The following is a 23,042-nucleotide window of genomic DNA, read 5'->3' on the forward strand; positions in this document are numbered from 1 at the left end:
ACACACACACACTCTCCCTGTGTTGAACCCGTGTGTTAGGCAGATGAAACTGAGCCCGCAGCAGGCGCCGCCCTCTGGGGAGCCTCCCACCAATGGAGTCGCTCCTGAGGCGCTGTGCTGGCAACAGGTTGCACTCGTAGCGGAGAGGGGAGGTGGCAAATTTCCCGATGTCCCCACTTCATTGAGCAACATCTTCCTCATCCCATCAACACCGTGCAGAACCGCCGCTGCTGTAGAGCCTGACACAGGAGCCCCGACTGAGGAGGGAGGAACATTTCGGGATTCGGATCATCTTTCCAGGTGCAGTAGACTCAAGAGTCCTAGTCGTGAGTGTTTACACAGCTGCTACCTATTTACTGTCAGCTACATTTACTTTTTAGTGGGGAAAGTGCTGAGGGTCTGAGTAATACTGTAAGTCCTGTTTTGCTGAGCGGACATTTTATAACATTTGGATAAGCAGATATGGACACCTGTGGCTTTGGGATTGGATTTGGCAGCGGTCTTCCCATGCTCAGCTTTTACCCCGACCGAAATCGAGCCTCCAGGGGAAGTAAAAGCGCTTTGTCATTCGTTCATAGTTGTTATTTTGTAATTGGTGCAGGTTGCTGCTCTGTTTGTACTCCGCTGCCGCTTATAATTGGATCTGACCGCGCTGCGTAAAGAGGATATGAGGGGTTATTACGGCTCCAAATAGGATGCGTCTCGTTGGGAGGCAGGTGCGTCGCTTGTTTACCTTGTCGCTCTGCTCGTGGTCCCGTGTAAACAACCCGGTGGCGGTTTCGACGCGCTCGCACCGAAACTGACTGACCGGATAGGTGGGTGTGACGCAATTAATCCAGGAGCGGAGCAGGCAGGTGCTCAGGGAGATACCCAAGAGATAATGGCTTCTCCAGGCGAGACGAAAGCGTCTTCACTGAACACGCTGATGCGAATTCTAACAGGAGAGGCTTTTTATTTCATTTATCAGCCACACTGCCTAAATAATCTACCAAGAAAATTCAGTGTAGGCTTCGCGCTGGTTGAACGTACGTGGCTGTAATGAAAAGTCAGATAAGCTTCACATCCTCGCCAACGTTTAGTTTGGTCGCCAGCTGTTGGAAGCTGTTTGACTTACCTTCAAAATAAACTGCTCCAGAAATAGTCCCGACCTAAAACCTTTAAGGTCACTCCGAGGTTTTTATGTAAACATGTACCTTTAATGTGAGTCTGGTGTTACCATGGTGTTTCTATTTTACACAAGAGACTGCGCCTGCCCACGTTAACTGTAATACCTGCAACAGTTTGAATGTAGTCTGCTTTATCTGTTCTAGAAACATTTACTGCACTCACCCATAAACAAAGTATTGAAATGATGATGTTTTGGGCATAAAATGGGCCTCAGTATAATGATTCATTGACTTTTATTGGAATTATGTGGTGATATATTCAGGTGGTGTTCAGTTCAGATGTCCTGATATTAATTTAATTGGTTTAATTGCACGTTGAACATCAATTTGATTAAATTATTGATTCAACAGTGAAAGCATGTGAAATGTAACTCATGATTATTTCCATAGCTGATTACTCTATCGATAAAATGTCAGAAAACAAATGCACACTGCAACTTCCCAGAGCACAAGTTGATGTCTCCGAATTGTTTTGATAAGCTAACCATCCAAAGATATTCAATTAACATTGATATGAACAGAGAAATCTAATTTTTCTTTCAGAGCAAAGTTTTTAATTTTTGCTACAAAAATCTCTTAAATCAGTTGTCAAAAGTGTTTACAATCACAGCTCTGTGTCTTGATTAATCAACTAATCATTTCAGTTGTAATAGTCTCATAGGCCTGCTGACATTGATTTCAGCCAAATCGCTCAGCCCCAGTAACTCCTCTTCAAAGTAACTCCTCTTCGTGTTCAGATACCCAAGGGCAAAAGAAACTGTGGGAGAAAGTTGATGCTCACATGTGAGGTAGGAAGCAGAGGGAGGGCGGACGAGTAGAAGAAAAAGACGAGGGCTTGCTGGGTGAGGAGAAAGGAAGAGTGGTGGCAGATAGGCCCGTTTGGTGACATTCCAGTCTGTTGTTGACACAGTCGTTCCTTGTGACAAGAGAGAACAGTAATCAACTGCTGGCTGCCGAATGTGCACAACAACTGAGCCTTTGTTAAAATTAACTAGATGAACATATTGACACCTGGGAGTTTTCTGTGAGAGCAGTGATCAGCAGCTGACGGCTGAGCACGTGGACATCAGATCATTATATCTTCCCGATTAGCTCAGGAGAAGCCCTTTTTCACCATGAGATGTTTTTTTTTGATGGCCAGCGTACCTCCAGGTCTGCAAACCCAGTTACCAGTTATTACGTTAGGGCTGGGGAATTAATTTGTTTTTGTACTTTTAGTCTCCAGCATTTCATCTTTTAATTAGTCTCCTCTCTTTTTATTTACTGCGTGTGTGGACAGTTTTTTCCTCATGTGTAGGCTTTACTGTTAACGCTGCCCTAGTTCTCAGTATCCTCTTAATCTGTCCTTATTAATACAAATGCAAACCACGCGCGATGCCGAGTGTAAAGGGATCATCTGGAATCCCAAGAATGTTTTTTAGTTAAGACAAAGGCTGACTTTGATTCACCAATCTGACTTCATTGGCAGTCAAGGTACTTTGTGTTACAATATAACCAGCGGTCAGTCAGAGTCGGTTACATTTTAATTCCTGTGAGAGTCACATCTGCAAGAGCTGCGGTTGTGGACAAAGGAAACGGACTGGGCTTGAATGGTGGGCTCGAAAATCAGCTTTGGTTGGCAGCGTTTAAATACAGGAAAAATGCTTTCATGTGATAATACGACAGCACTAACGGAAGTGTTTTAACACGACTCCAGAACACTCAGTGCTTTCTCGTCACTTACAGAGACACTGAAACGAGTGATGCTTATAAGATGATACCAGATGGGGAATGCACAGCAGGTTTGGGCTGCCCATCCCTGTGCACACCCTTCCATGCATGTGTGTGTGAGCCTGCACAACTCAAAGTAAACAGTTCACGCCTGAGTGAGTCCACTCTGAAGTCTGATGACTGGGGAGACTTTGGGCGAAGGCAGAGGGAGAGCGAGAGGAGAGAGGAGGCCCATTCCTGACATAGCCCCCAGTGTTTAATGCTCCACAGAGCCGGAACAATAGGAGGAATATTCACCTCCTCGTAGTGTTCATCACTAAGCTCATTCTCAGAGCATATAAGACAGACATGGTGAGGTTATACGGGTTAACACGTTAGCCGATTGAGTTGTTTAAATTTAGTCTACAAGCCGAAAAATGATGCGCAAATATTTTGGTGATTAATCGTTTCAGTCAATTGTCAAGCAAAAATGCCAAACATATTTTGGTTCCTGCTTCTGAGAATTAAAAAGGAATTTGAATGCATCACTGGGAACTATGGCGAACTACAGTGCACATTTTCTGTGCTATTTCCAGATTTTTAAAGGTTAAGCAAGAAAATGATTGTGAAATAAAGTTAGTTAAAATCGCAATAAAGCTTCAATGTCATTTAAAGAGATAGACCTGCTCCACAGATTTAATATAGCGCTTCCACCTAGTTTGAAGTTGTAGAACTCAAAAGAGACTAAATTCAAAATAGAATTATGAAAACTGAAGTAAAAGAGGCCAAGAAATCCTGATTTTTAATACATGATAAGAATCAAAAAATGTTTGATCTTACATTTTCCATCACGCAACCGATAGCATCATGTGGTTTGACCCTCCTTTTCTGGTAAATGCTCACGTTTTTGATGATGTGTCAAATCAGCGGAGTTCCCCTCTAACAGTTGGCACAAACAGTAACAGGGATTCTTTTACCTCTGTGGCCTCAGGTAGTGCAAATGTGTCCACTCAGGCCAAGCACACACACACACACACACACACACACACACACACACACACACACACCTTCTTCTGTTTTCCCAATATTAAAGCCATTTAGATCTTTCTCTTCCTGCCTACTTTCCTGCTGTTTGAAGACATTAAACAACACCAAAAACTCTGTGAATAAGTCAGTGTTCATCTTTATCCATTTTCTTTGATAATAATTGTATGGAAACATCAGTACAGTCAGCCTTTCTAATCTGGACGTTGGTTACTTTTGGTATGTTGGTGTGTGTCTCTCTCACTAACTGCCTGCTCTCTGCCTGCCTTCTGGGCACACCCTTTAGAAAAAGTAGGCCTCAGCCTGCACAAAGAGGTTCTTAGTGCCCCAGTGGCATATTTGACATGGCATGAAAACAATTCATTGTGGATGAGAAGGAATTCAACCTGTAGAGCAGCCAGAGAAGATGTCAAGATATACCAGTAATCTGATACGTTTTCCCAGTCGGGTCTTGGAAGAAGTGGGAAATTTGCACAAAAGGAGTGACACATGCAAGGAAAAATGTTTTAAAGCAAAAAGGATGAAGGCATATCTTACCAGAGCTGAAACAAAGGGTTTGAGAATTTAATCCTCTGCAGGTCAAAGCACCTCAAAACAAGGGTCCCAGCACCTAGTTTTCATTTTAAGTGTGCTCATTGTTTGGTCCACTGATTCAACCTGATTTGCATTTAACCTGTTTTTCCCTCCCTGCCTGCTTAGGCTGCTTGCACAGAAACCAGGAAGTCAGCATGAGCACTCTCTCCACTGACAAGAAACCTCTTGTGGATTACGGTGTTCAGATCCGCTTCATCAAGGACCTCCATGACACGGGCGGAGGTTATCCTGATAAATCCAGAGGGAATAACAGCGCAGCTCCTCCCTCCAATAAGTATGGAGTGGCTGTGCGGGTTCAGGGAATCTCTGGGCAACCTTATGTGGTCCTGAAAGATGGTGAGAAAGGTGACTCTTATGGTGTTCAACTAAACACCCCCACCCCAAGCTCAGGGCCACCTTCACCTTGCAACAGCCTTCCCAGAACTAATAAAGAATCAGCAGAAATCATAAATCCCTATAGCCCTGCTGTAAACACAGCACGTTCCCCTGTTTCTGCAGCAGAGCATGAGGATGGGGAGATTTTTGGGAGCCCTCTCAGAAGGCCCCCAGGGGACGGTCAAGCAGGAACACAAGGGGAAGAAGAGGACGGAGACGGCAGAGAGAGACAGGTAGCAAGGTCGAGAGCTGAACCCCAACTCAAAGCAGCAGCAAGCGAAGCAGAGAAAGACAAAGATTGGACTTGTAAAGAGGAGTATAATGAAGCAGGACTGAAACCAGTTAAGTTAAATGGAGTCAGTTCCAGAGGGGTCAAGCAAACTGGCGCTGGTTTCACTAGCTCTTTGGGCAGATACTCTGGGAAAAGTAAACATACAGTGTCAGGGTCAGAACCTCCAGCATTAACTGATGACGACCCCGTCCCAGCAATCGATACCAACTCCCTGGCTCCCATCAACAAACTCATCAGTAAATTCAACAGCGGGACGCCAGGCAGCGCCCCACAGGTAAGGGGTCGCTCCGGAGCGAGGCAGCGGCTCAGGTTTGACGAGCGCAGGCGATCCAGAAGCCTTGATGCTCGAAAAAGTGTTCAGCCGGAGGATTCCCTTCCCTCTCCCACCTCTCCAACTGTGAATCCCTACGCTACTCCTCTGTCTGCCTCCTACAATTTGTTGACATCATCTGCCCCAGGCAGCAGCAGCCTGGGAAGGAGCCCGGCATCAGTTTCCAAGGTGACAGCGCTCGAGGCCCCCAAACCGAGCTTTAAGTCACCAGAGAAGTTTGTTGCGAAGGTCAGCAGTCCAACTGTGGCAAAAAAGCCAGTAAGTTCCAGCAATCGTGATGTTAGGAATTATTTGCAGATATTAAATTGTTTCTTTCTTTTGTGTTTTACTTTTCTTTCTCTCCATTTAAAGGAGGTACCCCCGAGGAGCCTGAGTCAAAGCACAGGGTTCATCGGTGGGGAGGAAACGCAAGTTAAGCAAGCCATTTTCAACATAATTAAAGAGGGGTAAATAAACTGATATAACGAATGGTTAGAGACATATGAATAAAAGTGTTTTTCCTGTCTAATCCACTGTTTCCTGATCAGCACCAGCGAGAGCGAGGTATCCCTCAAAGGAAAAGTCAACCTCATCTATGAGACAACCAACAGTTTTAAGGTACGACAAAAAATTGAAGCCCATGGTTTGATTTGTCTGATGCAGTAAATGTGAGCGTGAGATGTGGCTTAAAAAGCTTCTACGTGGTGCCTCTGAAGTGAGATTATTTTGTCACACATTAACAAGTCATGTTCTTTTAGTGTTGGTCTGTCATTTTCTGCATTTTGCCTATTTGCATTTGGTGACAGATTGTGCCTTTTGAAACAGTTATACCTATCCACTTTGTTGCCAAGAGTTTGATAAAAGGCCTGATACAACTCCCAGGTCTGTAAAGTTAACACTGAGTTAAAACCAACAGCCTGCGAGCTTAGATAAACATAACGACTGGAAACACGTGGGAAAAGCAAGTCACACTGTTCAAAAGTAGCAAAGTCTGCCTACCAGCGCTACTTAACGATCTTTATGCCATCCTAAGCTGGCTATAGTTTCGTATTTACCATAGAGGCACGAGAGTGGTATTTATCTTCTTGTCGACGCTCAGCAAGAAGGTGAGTAACCGTATTTAAAAAATATCAAATTATTTTTTTAAAACTGATAAAGCAGCTATAAGAGTAGCAGCTGCTCTCTCTTTAGGTTGTATTTGAATTTATCTGAATGCTGACTGTAGACTGAATTTTTAGTGCAAACTTTGACACATCATTTATTTGAATGCAACTGCTAGTGTAATTGCAGTTTTTGTAGCGCGATTCATTTGTTTTTGATTTCCATTCTTTTACCCTTAAAGCCCAACACTTTACATAAAAGGCTTGACGTGACCGTATACATATGAAACTGAGACATTACACAAATGTATTATAGCATGTAATCCAATTAGCCTCTGTGGTCATGTTTCAGCAAGTTGGTCAAACCAGTGGCTACAAAGTAGTGGTGTCTGGGGTGGGCGTCTTCTTCTCAACAGAGCAGTTCTTGTAATGGAGCTAACAGATGGTTGGCAGCATGTTTTCCTTTTCGGAAGATAAGAAGTTTGCAATTTTGTTCACTTTGTCTTTGAGGATCCTCTTTTGGCAGGCCAAAAAAAGGGAAAATTAAGCAGCATGCTGAGTATTCCTCTGTCAGTTTTGGTGCCATCTTTGCTCCTTTGTGCACCTGTGACACCTTATTAAAATAGATAGCCACGCTTTTTATGGGCTTGAGCACACTTCTGCTTTTAAATTAGCATCCCTTTGCATAAATCTACATACAGAAGTTATTCCTTTGTGTCCTCAGCTTCTTATATCACTTGCACTTGATTGTGTATGATCCCTTGTTATGTACTTGTGACCATGGTTGCCTGTGAATCATTTGCCCGTCTTGTCTCTTGGCAACGATGCACCTGCAGAGGAAAGCGGTTGAGGGCTCGGTGTGTGCTGTGGACGCAGTCATTGAGAGCCATCAATTATTGAGTTGGACTGGAACCCTGCACCAGCTGGGGGGTGGTTTGTCTGTTGGGACAGATCCCTCTCTGAGGGGTTTTGTTGTACAAAACCACATGGTGATAACCATGCTGTGTCCACTTTGGTAGATTTAGTTGCTGATTTCTTTTCCAGCATTCATCTCAGGCTCTTCAGAAGTGAAATATCCACAGCTACTGAAATATCCACAGCGAGTGTCTAACTGCAGGAAGGGGTTTACACTGTATTTTTTTTTTTGCCTGAGGCTATTTATTCTCCAACTCTGCCTCTAAACCAAAGCATCAGCGTTGTCTGTGTAAAGCCAAAACATAAGATCAGAGCAGGATCACATGAGTGTGTGTTGTATAAAAAGGGCTCATCTGCAGGCAGCTTTGAGGCGTTTGTTATACAACCAATGCCCAAAGCTTAGAATTTTTCTTCAGACAGTTCTTTGCATCTGCAAGTGCAATGTAAAGCAGGGTTCACATTCCCTCTGTACCACTAATGTCTGAGGCCCTCTTTAAGTGCTTGTGGTGTTTTGAGTGTTTAATGTGGTGTTACCACTTAATGGGAGTCAATGGCAGAGTGATGGAGTTAATGCTCTGACACCATGTTTGTTCCCCTGGTTAATTGAGAATCAGATGTTGGTGTGCTGGGCTACCTTTGTCTCAGGCAGTGGAATATGTTTGTGTGTTCGTGTACAGAGTGTACACCGTTTGCATTCGCAAAGCATGGCAGAAAAAGGTTGTGTCTTCCTGCAGTATTTCTTCTTGCAGGTCTCCAACAAGTTCTCAACAAGCAGCTTTAAACAACTTACTTACTTAGGATTTTGGGTTGCATTAATTCTGTGAAGATGGAGGTGTGTTTTTTTTTTTCACAAATTCAACAAAGAAACATTTTGAATTCGCACCTCTGACTGGCTTCTTCTTCATAGCAACAGTATGCAGTGAGTATTCTAGTATTTAGACCCGCCTGCCATGAGAGATTGACAGACAAAATAGGATTTCTCAGAAACAAAGCTGAGCTGCGCTTCTCACTTTGCAAGTCTTTACTTTTTTAGGTGCCCACTGGACTAGATGCTATCAAGACTAAAATCAGCTATTATTTTAGATCAGGCTTTAATTGAATCTCCTTTGAATTATGTAACCACACCATCCTCTACTATTTATGCAGGGACCACAAATTCATTTGGCAGAGCAGGAGTCTCTTTTTGTTATTGTGGATGATTAATACACATAAGAATACAGCTGATGCAATTCATTCAAAGTGCTTATACCTATTCTCAGATTTGTTATCTTATGTTAATTATCTCTTGTGAGGACACTGAGAAGCCAGAATGTCCCATAACAGGATTATCTACAAACTGTCCTGCAGGGAACGCGAATAAAATGAAACAAATCTGTACAAAATACATCTCCACGATACATCACTGATAAGTAACAGCACGGTGAGGTCCCCCCGAAGGAGCACAGCCGTCCGTGATCCTCGCTTTGCCTCTCTCCTCTGTGTCTGTGTGTGTATGCATCCCTGTAATGAGTGTGTAGGAGGATAAAAGAGGTTTCATGGGCAGAGGCTGCACTTACACCTCCTTTTCAGAGAGAGGGATCCTCAACGAACAACGGAGCAGTGTGGGCGACGTCGCTCGTTGTTAATGTGGGGAGGCTGTCTTTTTCTGACGATGTCTGAGCGCACTGGTGAGGACTGGCAGGGCCTATTCAAGGAAGATTTTTTAACTGTCAGAAACTAGGGCGAGGAATCCAAGGCTGGGATTTTTTTGTTTCTTCTTTTAAGTTTCCAGCGGCACAGAGCGTCTTATGTATTCGCAAGGTCGACGGCGAGGCTCTGTTGCAAAGTTTCCACTCCTCCTCTCCCAACTTTGTGCTCTCTCTTTGTCCTCTTTCTCTCCGTCTCACCCTCAGTCTCGCTCACACACTTTCTGTATGTGTGTGTGTGTGTGTGTTTGTGTAGAAAGGAGCATCTGATGGGATCTTCAAAACGGGGAACCTTGAGGAGCTTCAGGAGCAACTCAGTCGCTGCAAGAAGGATCTGCAGCAGGCCCACGATGAGTAAGGACACCCATGTGTGTGTGTTTGTGAGTGTGTGTGGTTTTGCGTGTACACTCACTTAACAGCTAGCAAAAGGCTTCCAGTCATGGCGCTTGTGTTTTTTCATCAAAGGATCTTTTCACTTTCACTTGGCTTGGCTTGTTAATGAGTTTGCCAATTGCAATATTGATGGTGTGTGTGTGTGTGTGTATGAACAGACTGGCCAGGGAGCGTATGTCCAGAGAGGTGGCGGAGTCTCGTCTGCGACTACAGGAAGATCAGCTGGCTGAGCTTCAGGAGGAGCTGAGGAGGGTTTCAGAAAACTCATGTCACTCAGACTCTCTGCAGACGGTACACAACTGTAGTCCACAGACGCATACAGAATGAAAAAAATACTTCTTCTTGGCTGTCTGTTTGACTGTCTCTGTCTCACTTTCTGCAGGATGTGATGACTCTGCAGGCAGACCTGGCTGAAGCCACCATGCTGCGTCAGCGCCAGGAGGAGACTCTACGCCAACGGGAGCGGGAGCTGACAGCCCTGAAGGGGGCGCTGAAGGAGGAGGTGGAGTGCCATGACAGAGAGATGGAGGCCCTGAGGGAGCAGTACAGCCAGGACATGGAGAACCTGAGAAGAACCATGGAGCAGGTCACACAGGTGGATGCTGATACCTTTTGGATTTTATGCACAGAGTCAGCGTGCAATGTCAGACATGTGCAGTCACTGTGGTGTAGGATGAGTGTGTTTTTCTGACCATGTGAGCTCTGAATATATAGATCCTAATCTCAGTAAGAGCAACCGATTCCATAAACGTAAAAAATGTTGTTTTAGTAGCTCTGATGTCACTGAACCAACATTATTGGCTCAGTATACTGAACAAAGAGCGAGCAAGAGACCAATAGATACCACGTTAAAAGTATAGATCGGGTACTGTTCTGTTTTAGGTGTGTCTCTCACCAAATTCATTTCTTTCTTTCTCTTAACTACAAAGTTCTTGCAAGTCAGATACTTGAGATCGTAAACTGACCAAAATATTCTCACTTTATGAATGAAGAAACTAAGAATTAAGTATCGACAGCTTGGTGTCTTTTTTTTTTTGTTTCTTTTTTTTTTTAGCATTTATTATTTGACAATTTTGGTTAATATATAGGAGATGATGTGCATATTATTATGAGTGTTTGATGTTTGTGTTAGGTTCTACATAAACTTGCACACTAACACATATTTTCCCTTTTTTAGGTGATTATCCACATTACATTCTTTCACTGTCAAACTGACTTGTTTTGTATCAGTATCTGATTACTGAAATGACTTACGAGTTAATTAGCAGACTGCGATAAACATTCAGAGCATTTGTTCTCTATTCAGAGGATGTCTTCGTGCAGGTGCAGTGGGAGAACAGTCAGGCTATACCTGTCAGGCAGGCAATATGTGTTATTAAAGCAACATTTATGGTCCTTTGATGTCACACCTGCCACAGTTATATATCCAGGCTTTGTCTTATCATTGTGTGTGTGTGTGTGTGTGTGACAGTATGCACTCAGCTTTCAAAAAATGAATCAGGGTGTCATAAGGTCCAGTGCACAGAGTTAGGAAAGAGAATTTCGCTTCTTGTCATAACAATGCAAAACTTTCTCTCATTTAAATTTCTATTGTAGAGTTTCTGTGTTTACCAGTGGACTGTTTCTATAGCGTCGTACTGTAAGATGTGGTGTAGATGTGGAAATTTGAAACATATTCGTGCGCACAGGAGCAGATCATTATGCATTTTGTATTTTGGAAATGGTAACAGTGTCGGGGAAAAGAGTAACGTGCAGCCCAAGAGCAGGAAACAAGCAGACAGGTTGGCAGCTGCTTTTGATGCAGTGATTTATTTAGCGAGAGGAGGATTAAAGTAGCCGGATCGTACTCTATTTTGTCTGATATTTTCTGGCGGGTTTTTTTTTTTTTTTATGTAGAAGTACTTTTTGGAGGTTGAGGACATGCTGATGAAGGCATAAGACAAAAAGTTTTCCTGTTCCCTTGTGCTGAACATTCACTTGAAAAAGAAAAACTGCACCAAAAGAAAATGTGATTTTGATTTGGGCTTGTTGAAACTCGGTGTTCCACACTGACGCCTACACCTCGTTACATGAATTTTTGGTTTTGTGTGTAACCACCTTTCAGTCCCAGGACCAGATAGAAGAGGAGAGGGAGAGGGTGAACGCCTCCATACTGACCCTGGAGGAAGAACTGGAGAGCTGCAGAGATCAGGGAGAGCAGTGGAGGACGCAGCTGGAAGCCACCACACAGGAGCTGCACAGCACTACACAAGAGTTAGTGTCCACATGCTTTACTTCACTGCATATGAAATGATGGCTGATGACCTGAACAAATATCAACAATGACCACATCTGTGAGCCTGTCCTTGTATTCGTGTTTATTTTTAAAGACCTCTGATAGGAGCTTATATTCCCAAGCTCTCTTGCTGAACCAAACTTATTATGGAGCCATACCGTTGCTCTGAATCCATAAAGATAAACACATCAGTAGCAAGACTACAGTATCACTGGAAACAGGCTGATACTCACAGCTACCCTATTGTTTTGAACTCACCGTGCTGACACGCTGCAGTGCTGTCAGAGGCAGTCTGTCGTATTTGATATTTTTTATAATCAGGAGAATTTGTTCAAAGACTTTAAAGAGCTCACTGAAAATCTGCTAAACTATAGTCTACGTGGATATACTGAAGGCACTGTTTCTGATTCAGGCCTGCAATACTGAGCTACTGTGAGGTTATTTTTAATGCATGCACTGTTTCGCCTTGCTCTTCATTTGGCAGGAGCGGGGAGAACGTCGACGCTCGAATGTGAGACAGAAAATCAATGTCAACGTGTTTGGTTTGAGTAGATTTAGCCTAGTTTCAAATCTGAACTTGAAGTGTGTTTCCCTGAAATTCACTTGAAAAGCTAGCATATCAGAGTGGATTTTGTATCGGATGTCATCTGTTTTGATCATCAGATCGGTGAAACCCTCACTAACAGTAATCTGCTGATAATAACCCAATCATGCCAATCCTTCAAACGAATCAATAATCAGAAATTGATTGTATCTTAATGAGGTTATATTGATCAATCATTGTTTTATTGATTTGTATCATCCATCCAACACATTTCCTGATTTAGTTGCTCATAAACACAATTGGTTTTGACTAAATAAGTATGTGATGCATCTAAATTTGAGGTACAAGTTGTTTAGTGCAGTAGTTTTACTCCCTTGTGTTGTCTTTTTGTCATTTGTCACTGGAATCTTTTTGTGTTTGCATGTGTGGCCTTGCAGTGTATGTGTGTGAGTGTGTGTGTGTGTGTGTGTGTTTGTAAAGCCCCTGTTACCATTGTGTGTTCTTTAGCATCTTTATTCTTTCTGCAGGCTGCTGAACTCCCGTTCAGAGACGGAAGAATTTGAGGGCAAGCTGAAGGATCTTCAGGATTCGCTGCTCAGCATGAAGAAACAAATGCCTGCGTCTGATGATATCCATCGTTTAGCAGAGGTAATTCACATGCCAGTCAAAAGGCAGAACACAGATTAAGCTCAGTGTGTGGGTGAAACGCATAGCCTCCATTCATGTTCATTTTTTAATCTGACAGTTGGGTTTTCCTGTGGCTGAAGCTTCAGCAATTTCGTTCATTTTTCCTCCACTTGCACACACACGGTTGCACACAAATGCACACTTGCATGCCCCATACTCATATTAACACATTGTTAAGTGCCTTGGCACATTTCTCTTCTTCACACACACATTATTCATCTCTGATTGCTTAATCCCAAGGAGCTTCGGCGTTGCCATGATGATCTGAAGCGATCTCGCTCCGATCTCGAAAAACAAAAGGGCGAGTTAGACGAGAAGAAGGAGGCACTTAAAGCCCTGAAGAAAGCCAGCGGAGAGAAGGAGGCGGAGTTTTTGTCTGAGATCAGCAAGTTGAAGGAGCAGTCACAGAAAGACAAGGCCGAGCTGGAAAAGGCGAAGGAGGTGAATCTATAGAAAAGAAGCGACAGTTTTTACAAAATAAAAGAACACCTCAAGCATGTTTAGAATTGATTTAATGTATGAAACAACTATGAATTAGAGCTTTCATATGGATGAATAGAATTGTTCTTTAACGGGAAGTTCAGCTGTTTTTAATTTTGTGAGCAGTATTAGATTAATACTAATTTAATACTGTATATTGTATTGTCAGCAATGTTTCTCCACTCTACAGTCATCAGTGGGGTCTTCAGCAAAGACGGTGGTGGACCACAGCACCGGCCTGGAGCTCCATGAAGCAAACACTCGCCTCAGAGAGAGGCTTGCCCGCATGGTACTGCACACACAAAAAAAGACAAGACATTGCAATACATAGCTGCACACACATATGTATGCAAAATAATCTAAACTGACATGCTGTGCAAAACAAAAGAAATGGCCTCCCACGCAGACTCTATTTCCAAACGAGAGATGTGAAGTAAATTAGATCCAAAGAACAATTCAAACATGTAAGCTCAGAAAATAATCCCTCCAAGAGGAATTTGCATAAGATGCACATTGTGCTCATTGTGTGCTGGAAGTATTACAGCTGGTTAATCATGTAGAGCAAAGTCAGTGTAGGTGCAAAGCCAATACAAATCAACATATGTTGAGGATAAAATTAGTGAACTTTAACTGTATATGAATATGAAGACCCTTTTATTATTGCCATTTCCGTACATGGCGAACAGATATGACAATACTGAATCTAAAGGGAAATTTTAAATACCAGAAAAACTGGAATACTGAAATACAAATAGGTGTAGTAAATATTGTTTTTTTCTCATTCTCCAGACGAGGCTTCATTCCAGCACGACCAGGAACTCAGAGGCTGAGGAGGCGGTGGAAGCTCTTGAGGATGAAAACCGCTCCCTGAAGTCTCAGCTGGAGGAGGCCAAGAGAGGAGTCACCCGTCTGAGCAAGGAGAGGGACGAGCTGACCCGGCGGCTGGAGGAGAGAGACCTGGAGAGGGAGGCGCTGAGGAGGGGCAAGAGTGACCTGGAGGAGCAGAAGAGGCTGTTGGACCGAGCCCTGGAGAAGATTAACAAAGAGGTGTGTGTATTTGCTAGGGTTAGAACAATGTTCTGGTGATGTTTGGAGATATTGTCATTCACTGTCATGTCTCTCCTTCCATCAGATGGAGGTGATGATGGGAGATTCTCGTCAGTCAGTGGCTGCCCTGCAAGCACAACTGGACGAATACAGGGAGCGCTCGAGGAAGGACCTGCAAGAAGCCCAGCGCAACAGCAAGGACAGGCTGGCTGAGCTGCAGAGGGCTCAGAACAACCTCAAGGCCCAGCAGGATGAGGTGAGGACAAAGTGGTTGACAAAAAGGAAGACCAAAAGAAGGAAAGCTGTGTGTATAAGTACTTTTAGTATTTTTTAAGGAAAACACTGTTGGTCTGTTGGTTGGCCAGTGGGCCAGTTCACCACTTTGGTTCAGACTGAAATATCTTAATTTGTACAATATTTTTGTTTGTGGCCAAACAGAAAAGTGATGACATTCATCAGCCTCAGCAAAACTTTCTTGGCATGTCTGATCTGCATGCTAACTAAGATGGCGAAATTGCTGAATATTTAGTGCAAAACATCTGCATGTAACCATTGTCACTGTGAGCATATTAGCATGCAGATATTAGTAAATATCAGCATGTTAAACTTGTATTCTTGTTGCTTTATTTATGTTAGCTATGTTGGGAGTTATGTTATGTTATGTTGGAAGTCATATTGAAAAACTAGCATTTGAGACAGACATGATTTATGACATTGCAAATAGTTTGGAAGACATTCCTGCACCTGTGATGTGGAAACCTGAAGCTTCCAGTGCATTTACACCCAGAATGGACTTTATAGTGAGGCAGGAGACATCTTGTGTCCAACAGTTAAACTTGTGAAATGAAAAAAAAATTCATCTGGATTTTTTTGTGAGGGAGAACAAGTTTGTTTTTTCCCTCCAATGCCAGACACACATTGGAGTTTTTTTTTGTATATCTTAATACATGTATTCAGGAGATCTTTAAGGCTGGCCAGGTTGAGAGACAGAAACTGTCTTAACTATCTCTAAAACCCATACATTATGGTCCCTTCCATCTTGTTCACAGGTGTCCCGTCTGAAGAAGGAGCTGCTGGTGTGTTGCGAGGAGAGAGACAGCGCCCAGTTGGAGAGAGACCTCCTTAACAACCGCTTCAAACACTTAGAGAGCGAACTAGAATCAGAGAAGAGCACCCACACTGACCGCACCAGGGAGATCAGGGGCCTGGAGGTGAGCCTTCGAGGTCAAAGGTCATGAACCGGGGAATCTAAAACTGGGCAAAAGTAAATTCGGGATACAGTGTCAAGCAAATGGAGTTTAAGAGTCAAAAAATGAATGTTTGGGAGTCATGCATGTCAGGTTGAGTAATCACGCAGCTTTGAGTACAGGCAGATAAGCTCAGAAAAGAAATATAGTACACAACATATTTATCTGTGTATCTTTCTGTTCCCAGGATAAAATTAAGACGCTGGAGATCGAACTGGATGAGGAGCGGAGCAGCGTGGAGCTTCTGAACGATCGTATCACACGTAGCAGAGAGCAGGTGCCACATGAAAATATGTGAACTCTCAATGCAAATAAGCAGGAGGCATTTCTATGTAATAGCTTATCTGAAAACAGGCTCGCTCACTCTGCCTCTCTTCTCCTCTCAGGTGGACCAACTTCGTTCAGAGCTCATGCAGGAGCGTTCGGCAAGACATGACCTGGAAATGGACAAGAGCGCACTGGAGAGACAGGTACTGCTGTTCACACTCATACGCAGTGCTGAAAAGCTTTTTCTCCCCCCCTCTCCCCAAAAAAATCAGCAGTTTGTTCACCTTACTGTCCCACTCTACCTGCCAGTTGAAGGAGCTGAAGTCTCGTGTGGCAGACATGGAGGGACAGACTCGGCCCTCAGCTGGAATCACCCTGCTGGAAAACAAAATCCAAGAGTTGGAGGAAAGACTGCGCAGTGAAGAAAGGTATGACTGAGAATAAATGACAGGTCATTAAGCAGAGCGCTGTTTTGGTGGGAAAATTTACTGAAAATGCTAAGGACCCATAAATCAACCATTCATAAAAAAAAATAACCCACCTCAAAAACAGGTAGAAGAAAAAAATCTTGCACCATAAATATCCCAATAAAAATGTAGAAATAAAATACACAAAAAAAAAACACTGTGTTCTTAAACTGTACAAATTCTGAATTCCTTCATACAGAGAAAAGTCCAGCATCCAGGCTTCTCAGCGACGGATGGAGAGAAAACTGAAGGAGCTAAACGCCACGTTAGACCAGGAGAGAAGCCAGCACATTGAGCAAAGAGATCAAGTAAATGTCAAGATTTGCATACAAAATTGTCTTTACTATTTGTGTTTTGTTGTTTGTTTGCTGGATAAATATGTGGAAACTGGTGCTAACCAGTTGAAGGAATAGTTTGACCTTGGTTCACCTTTTTGCCGAGATGGACACTGTTCTGGTGTCTGTCTCTTGAATATGACACTGCATTCATTTGACAGATGCTTTTGTCCCAAGCAACTCTCAAAGTAATACACAAAGTGTATTAAAACCATGTGAAGGAATGAGCTACCTTTTTAAGAAATGTCCCAGCCGAAGAAGTGGAAGAAGAACACTTTTTAAATAAATAAATAACTAAAAGCATGTTCAGTGCTGCAGTGCAAGGGCTTAGAGATTGTTTTTTTTAAAATATATATATATATATATATATATAGACATGAATAAGTGTGTGAGCAAGGGTTGTTGAGATATAGTCTGAAAAGTACAATTTGATGCTACCTCCAGCAGCTGGTTAGCTTAGTTAAGACTAGAAACAGTGGGAAACAGCTAATTTTGCACTTCTCACTCTCACTACATAATACATTATATGTCATTTTTGTGTGGATTAGACAAGATGCAACATGTTAATTAACACTCGAAATAGTGAGATTAGAGGTATCCGGCTAGCTGGTTCCCTCTGTTTCCAGTCTGTATGCCAAAGCTAAGCTAACCATCTGCTGGCTCAGCCGTAGTCTCTGTTTAGTTGTATCATTCTTCTCATCTAACTCTCAGCAAAACGGCAGTAAAAAATTTCTCTAAGTAAATTCTCTAAAATATTCTTTAAATGTCAGACAGGTGGAAAGTGAAATTTGCTTTTTGATTCTTGTCTTAAGAACTTTCTTGCGGTTAGTTCCTGATTGAGTTTGCACTAATTTACCACCTCAAACGGTTTTAATTATGTTGTTAAGACATATTGATTGATACTGTTTGATGCACACTCGCTGTTTAATACTGTAGTTCAAACAGAGCCTAACTGCTTCTTTTACAAACCGCTAATCTCATTTCTGCTCCTCCTGACCCAACCTCACTTGATCACCAGAACACTCCCTGACCTTTCCCGACCTGCCATCTTTCTGCTGCCTTAGCCATTTTTATGTAGCTGCTCCCCCAAAAACCTACACACCTGTCAAACCCCTCTGCCTTTAACCCCCAGCCAGCCTCGTCCCCCTTATCCGCTCCCTCGCGGCCCACATCTTCACCTGTGACCTCCTCTGTTCCCCTCTAACCCCCCTGCTTGTCCCTCTCTCCGTCCTCAGCTGTCTCTGCGTGTGAAGGCCTTGAAACGGCAGGTTGACGAGAGCGAGGGGGAGGTGGAGCGCTTGGAGGGAGTGCGCCGAAAGGTTCTGAGGGACCTGGAAGAACAGCAAGAGCTCCAGGAGGCACTGCATGCCAAAGTCGGAGCCCTGGAGAATGAACTGAAGTAAGTCATGGTCCCAGCCCTTTGAAATAATGTTAATTTTGAATCAAATTTTAAATGAAAAAAATCCAACTTTTATGTTCCACATACAGTTTCAAATTTCAAGTATATGTCAAGTAACCCCGTGAACACCGTGTGTCTTCTTTACACTAGGTGGCACTGTATAGTAAGTAGCTGGACACATGCATGCATTCACTGGGCTGCAGTGTATGAAAGCATAAGAGTGAGTTGAGTCAGTGTTTTTGAATTTTCTGCTGTTTGCTTTTTCTCAGGCGGAAGTCACAGCAGTCACATCGTGCAGCTCTGGGCTCCTCCGCTTTAAGCTCTGAGGACGAGGACGGTTTCTATGACACCAACATCACTTCCCTCCTGAACGAGAGCCACCTACAGACCTCCAACTGCTAAAGGAAGATGACGGGACGAATAAAGAGACCTTTAAGAAGATTTTTTTCCTCTGCAGTTCAAACAGCCTGGTAGATTTTGTCAGATAGAAGATACTCAGGTCATCAAGGACTCATTTGTGTGGAGAACTCCGTATGCCATGCACTATAAACTTGCCTCGCAGTTGTTCTTGGTTTTATTTTTAGCACAGCAATCCAACAGAGACAGATTGTCGGGATAATTAAACTGCATTTTTGGAGCCTTCAGCTGTGATCATGATTGCTTCAGTATTGCAGTGTTTTGTCTGTCTTGAGATCTTCTGTTTATCTGTGTTGAAGAGAAGAAATAAAACTACACTAAGAAATATAAGGTTTTACATTGTGTACTACAGCTTGCATCATGTTTTAAACAAGGCCCTTTGCTGTGTGTATTGACTTTATGTTGACTGTGCATCGTGGTAGCACATTACCGTCGTTTAGGGTCAAAGGTTACACAGTAGACTTGAAAATTTAAACCCCTTTTAAACCAAAAACCAACTTGCATATTTTTTTCTTATTGTTCTGGTGTCTGTGTTTTCTTACGCATGAGAAGTTACTTCTGTCAGTGTTGATAGCAGTTCCTAGTGTTTCTTTGTGTACTCAGAGTGATGTTTTCTTACTTTTTTTTTTTTTAACCTTTGAATGTGACAGTGATGGGCCATTTAAACTGAGCCTGTGTTTTTACACTGTGTTAGCTGTGCGTACTTGTTACTCAAGACAATCAGACAATTAGCACTGTGTGTCTCCAGAGATTGATCTTGTCCTTATCCAGTTTTCTACTCTAAACCACCATATTTCTGATGTGGTTTGATATATATAGCTGCATATGAAGCTTGAATCCTGTGCATGTTGTCACTCTGATGCCTTAAAAATGTGCTTAGAGTTTTTATTTTCACTTGATGTTTTCTCTGCATGTGTTCCGTTTATATGCTGCTGCTGTTATGGTTTAAATAGTGTTTCGTATGCTTGGCTGTGTACATTCCTGTTCAGAGAATCATTCACATTTCTCTCTGTTGCACCTGGCTGTTATGAATGTTGATTATAATAGGACATTTGATGGTGTTATTACATTTTAAACATGTCACTTTTACATGTGAATGTTTATTAAGCTGCTGGTAACGTTTGAAATGCGGTGCAGAGCTTTGTAAGTTTTCCCCAAAAATTTTTTGACAAATATTTTAAGTAAAGTTTGGACTGTGTGCACAATAAAAAAGAAAGTATATTAGATTTTTTTTTCTCATTTTCTCACTTCTTTGACCTTTTAATATTTGATGTTGTTTTGTTAAGTATTTTGAGATGTTTTAAGCATTTAATGCAGACTCTAGAGACATGCAACAAAGGAGCTCAGTCATAATGGTCAGTGTCTTAAAAGATGCCTTGATGTATTTCTCAGGTCTGTATTAAAACAGTAATCAGGTGAACCTATGAACTGTTTTTTCTTAATGCAGTCATCCCTCTGGTTCATACTGATCATTAATTCAAGAGCTTTCATTGTAATGAGCATCCCAATCTGCAGTCCTTGTTTTGTGCAAAAATGTATTCAGGAGTTTATGTGAAACTGGTATTAGGCTTCAGTTAGACAGATAAAGTGGAAATCTCCCAAAGTTACTCTCTTTTTAATACCAAATCCTCTTGTTGATATTCTTCCACTGTGGCTCAACAGGGAAACACCAGAGAAACAAAGGAGGAAAATAAAAGACTTCAGAAAGTATGTACTTGTCTTAACTAACTGAGGCTGATCATATTTAGCTTCAAATTAGCTTCTGAAATTGTACAAAATGAGAACTTTGGATTTTGCTCCCTATCACTTACACTGAAAGCACATTACTGGCCATTTTAAATATAAATGTAAATAAATGAGTAATCATAGAAGCTTTCATATGAACAGGAAAAATGATTACAAGTAAATGCAGTTCATTATTGTGAAGCTTTTAATGTAAGAAGCGTCTTAACCCCATTACTCATATTCTTCTTCTAACCTTAGAAGGGACTTTATTTTTCCCTTTACTTCACAAATTTGTTGAAAGAGTTCTGTGCACATGTGATATTTTATAAAAGAGATTATTATTTTTTCCAGTTGGCAGGATTCAGTAATGAAATGACACATATGTTTGATGTCTGAAACTTTTTGAACAGTAGTCCATTGAGGATGGTAACCACACAACCATTTTATTCAAGGGGTGCGGTCGTTACATCATGCCTGCCTGCATTGTGTCTCTGAGAGACGTGTGCCAGCCAGCAGCAGGCTTGAACTCAGTACCAGTTAACTCACCTCTCATTCCCGCTATTTAGCAGATTGACATAAATGGTCAGCCTGTAGGGAAGTGAATCACTCAGTATAGATTTACATAAGGAGCTTCGAAAGACACAAAGTGTTGGCTTGTTTTCTAGCTTTTCTTTGTTCCAAAAGCCACCAGATGCTTCAGGATATATTGGAGATCGCATCTTGCATGATTTTTTGGCACATTTTAACAGTGTAGGAGAGGTGATGGTCAATAGTGCAAATGTAAAGGTGTAAAAAAAAAAAAAATAGATGTTGGATTTCAAAGACACGGGGATGACCTGCCTTGCATTTACACACAGAAATAAGTTTAAAATGTCAATAAACCTGAGGCGAGTTCACACCTTTACAGGGACACATAGAATACAAGATCAAGGCCGGCAGCTGTCCTGCTGTTCTGTCTCCACTGCAGGTTTTCACAGCTCTTCCTCTTTACGCTGTTGGCCAAGTCAACCAACCGGTTGACTGTCAAAGGGAGTTTTATAGGTTTTCACTTTCCAGAGGAATAACAAAGGAAATGTAATTATGACAAACGTAATCTTAATGAACCATATTTAAGTAAAATTCCAAGCCATTTTTTTTGTATTGTGTATTTTTACTTTAGTGTCATTTCTCAGCTTATTATATCACAGTATAATCCTCATGGATTTTCTGGTGCTACATTCAATTGTTAGTATACTGAGGAATGTAATACTATTCCAGTTACTAGAAGTACAGCCTCAAGCAATCCTTAAGTTACCGAAAACAAACTGACAGAGAGAAGAAGTCATATATTGCCATCAGTCAGCAGCATGATCTTATAGCTCTGACTGAGCTTTCCCCCTCTAGAGACACAAAGTCTGTAATCCTTAGTTGGTTTACTGTAATTACTGAAGACATCAAGCCGTAATCATGACTCCACCTCATCCAGCCTCCCTGTCTCTCTCTCCTCAGCTCACCTTCTGTTCTGTCCTGCCTGGGTTAAGATTCTGTTCTGTTTTCTTGTTTTAAGACACTCCTGTATCGAATGACTCATCCATCAGTATGTTGTTAATGCAATGCCCACAATCAGATGTGTTTAATTAGATCCAAATTTGCAGTTGAACGCGGGGAATTAATCATGTAGCCTCTCTGTAGCACATCATACAGTCCGTGAGCAGTGGCTTTTACATCGTGGGTGATCAACATTTTTTTGAAGCTTGTGGTTGTAAATTACAGTGACAGCGCTGTCACGCTATTCTGCGCCAGAAGCTAACGTGTGCATAAATAAACTTAAATTTGCATGTTTGCTCAGTGCCAAACAACTGAAAAACATTCACCGCTCCCTTAAATGTTAACGACAGGAAATTTGCACTTCATGACATCCAACCCTTCAACCCTTCAGTCCAACTTTTGTTTTGAAACAACAAACACCCTTTACATCGCTCAGCACACAGAGGTGGCTACTGATCTAACAAAGGCCGAAACATTAATCTGTTAAAGCAGTTGATGTTTACTTTGGGCTGGGCTTTTCAAAATGAGCTGTCTTTTGAATTTAGTAGTCTATTTACCGCAGTAGATGCCTGACACAAAGCAGATGTACTATATTTACTGTGGGTTATTGTATTTCAGTGACATGTACAAAGTGACTACTTTTATTCGGGCGTCACAGAACAAATGGCTTTTAAAATGATAAAAGTTATGTCTAAAGCCATGATGTACAACACAATTACATGATCTCAAACAGAGGAAGGACATTGTGGTAAAACAATGCTGCAGCCTTGGTTGAATCTGATTTGGGGTTTGGGTTCTGATCTGTCTATGATGATGATGATGGCCTTTCATTTTAATTCATGCCACACCTGCCTAAAACTATAAAGCAACAGGGAAATGCAACCTGTCATGACTGTTGATTAAGGTAATAAAAATCTAATGTTAAAATCAATGAAGTATTCGGAAAAAAAAAATCCTCCACCAAAACTCTGTTTAATGCACTGCATATTTCTTACTAGTTTGATCCATTATTCAACACAGATCACAATGTTCTCACACTGTCACAGCAACATTGTCAAATGC

The 23,042-nt window shown here is 42.1% G+C and overlaps 1 protein-coding gene across 6 annotated transcripts; it reads left to right on the plus strand.

The window, feature by feature from the left end:
• Window positions 1-22: 22 nt before the first annotated feature.
• On the plus strand, window positions 23-19,954 carry cgnb (cingulin b). Of its 6 annotated transcripts, none has more exons than XM_046418171.1 (21): window positions 23-326; window positions 4,599-5,749; window positions 5,843-5,937; window positions 6,019-6,088; window positions 9,427-9,524; window positions 9,722-9,854; window positions 9,946-10,158; window positions 11,668-11,816; window positions 12,323-12,349; window positions 12,910-13,030; window positions 13,310-13,510; window positions 13,719-13,838; window positions 14,339-14,596; window positions 14,682-14,852; window positions 15,646-15,807; window positions 16,031-16,120; window positions 16,230-16,313; window positions 16,420-16,538; window positions 16,777-16,885; window positions 18,148-18,311; window positions 18,581-19,954. In XM_046418171.1, exons 1-21 carry the CDS (start codon window positions 44-46, stop codon window positions 18,711-18,713), a joined length of 3,951 nt encoding a protein of 1,316 aa, XP_046274127.1. In that variant the 5' UTR covers window positions 23-43; the 3' UTR covers window positions 18,714-19,954. The 6 variants fall into 6 exon arrangements, with proteins under 6 accessions (XP_046274127.1, XP_046274128.1, XP_046274130.1 ...); XM_046418172.1 differs by having other exon boundaries at window positions 13,740-13,838; XM_046418174.1 differs by having other exon boundaries at window positions 4,599-5,719.
• Window positions 19,955-23,042: the final 3,088 nt, after the last annotated feature.

This window comes from Scatophagus argus, chromosome 17 (genome assembly GCF_020382885.2).
Source record: "Scatophagus argus isolate fScaArg1 chromosome 17, fScaArg1.pri, whole genome shotgun sequence".
In the NCBI taxonomy this organism is placed as follows: domain Eukaryota; kingdom Metazoa; phylum Chordata; class Actinopteri; family Scatophagidae; genus Scatophagus; species Scatophagus argus.

Excerpts from the sequence above, each read along its gene's own strand:
- cgnb (XM_046418171.1), top strand. The coding sequence starts at position 44 with ATGAAACTGAGCCCGCAGCAGGCGCCGCCCTCTGGGGAGCCTCCCACC. Across the intron at positions 11,817-12,322 it reads CTGCACAGCACTACACAAGA|GAGCGGGGAGAACGTCGACG; the intron begins GTTAGTGTCCAC and ends TTCATTTGGCAG. Across the intron at positions 16,314-16,419 it reads AGAGCGCACTGGAGAGACAG|TTGAAGGAGCTGAAGTCTCG; the intron begins GTACTGCTGTTC and ends TCTACCTGCCAG.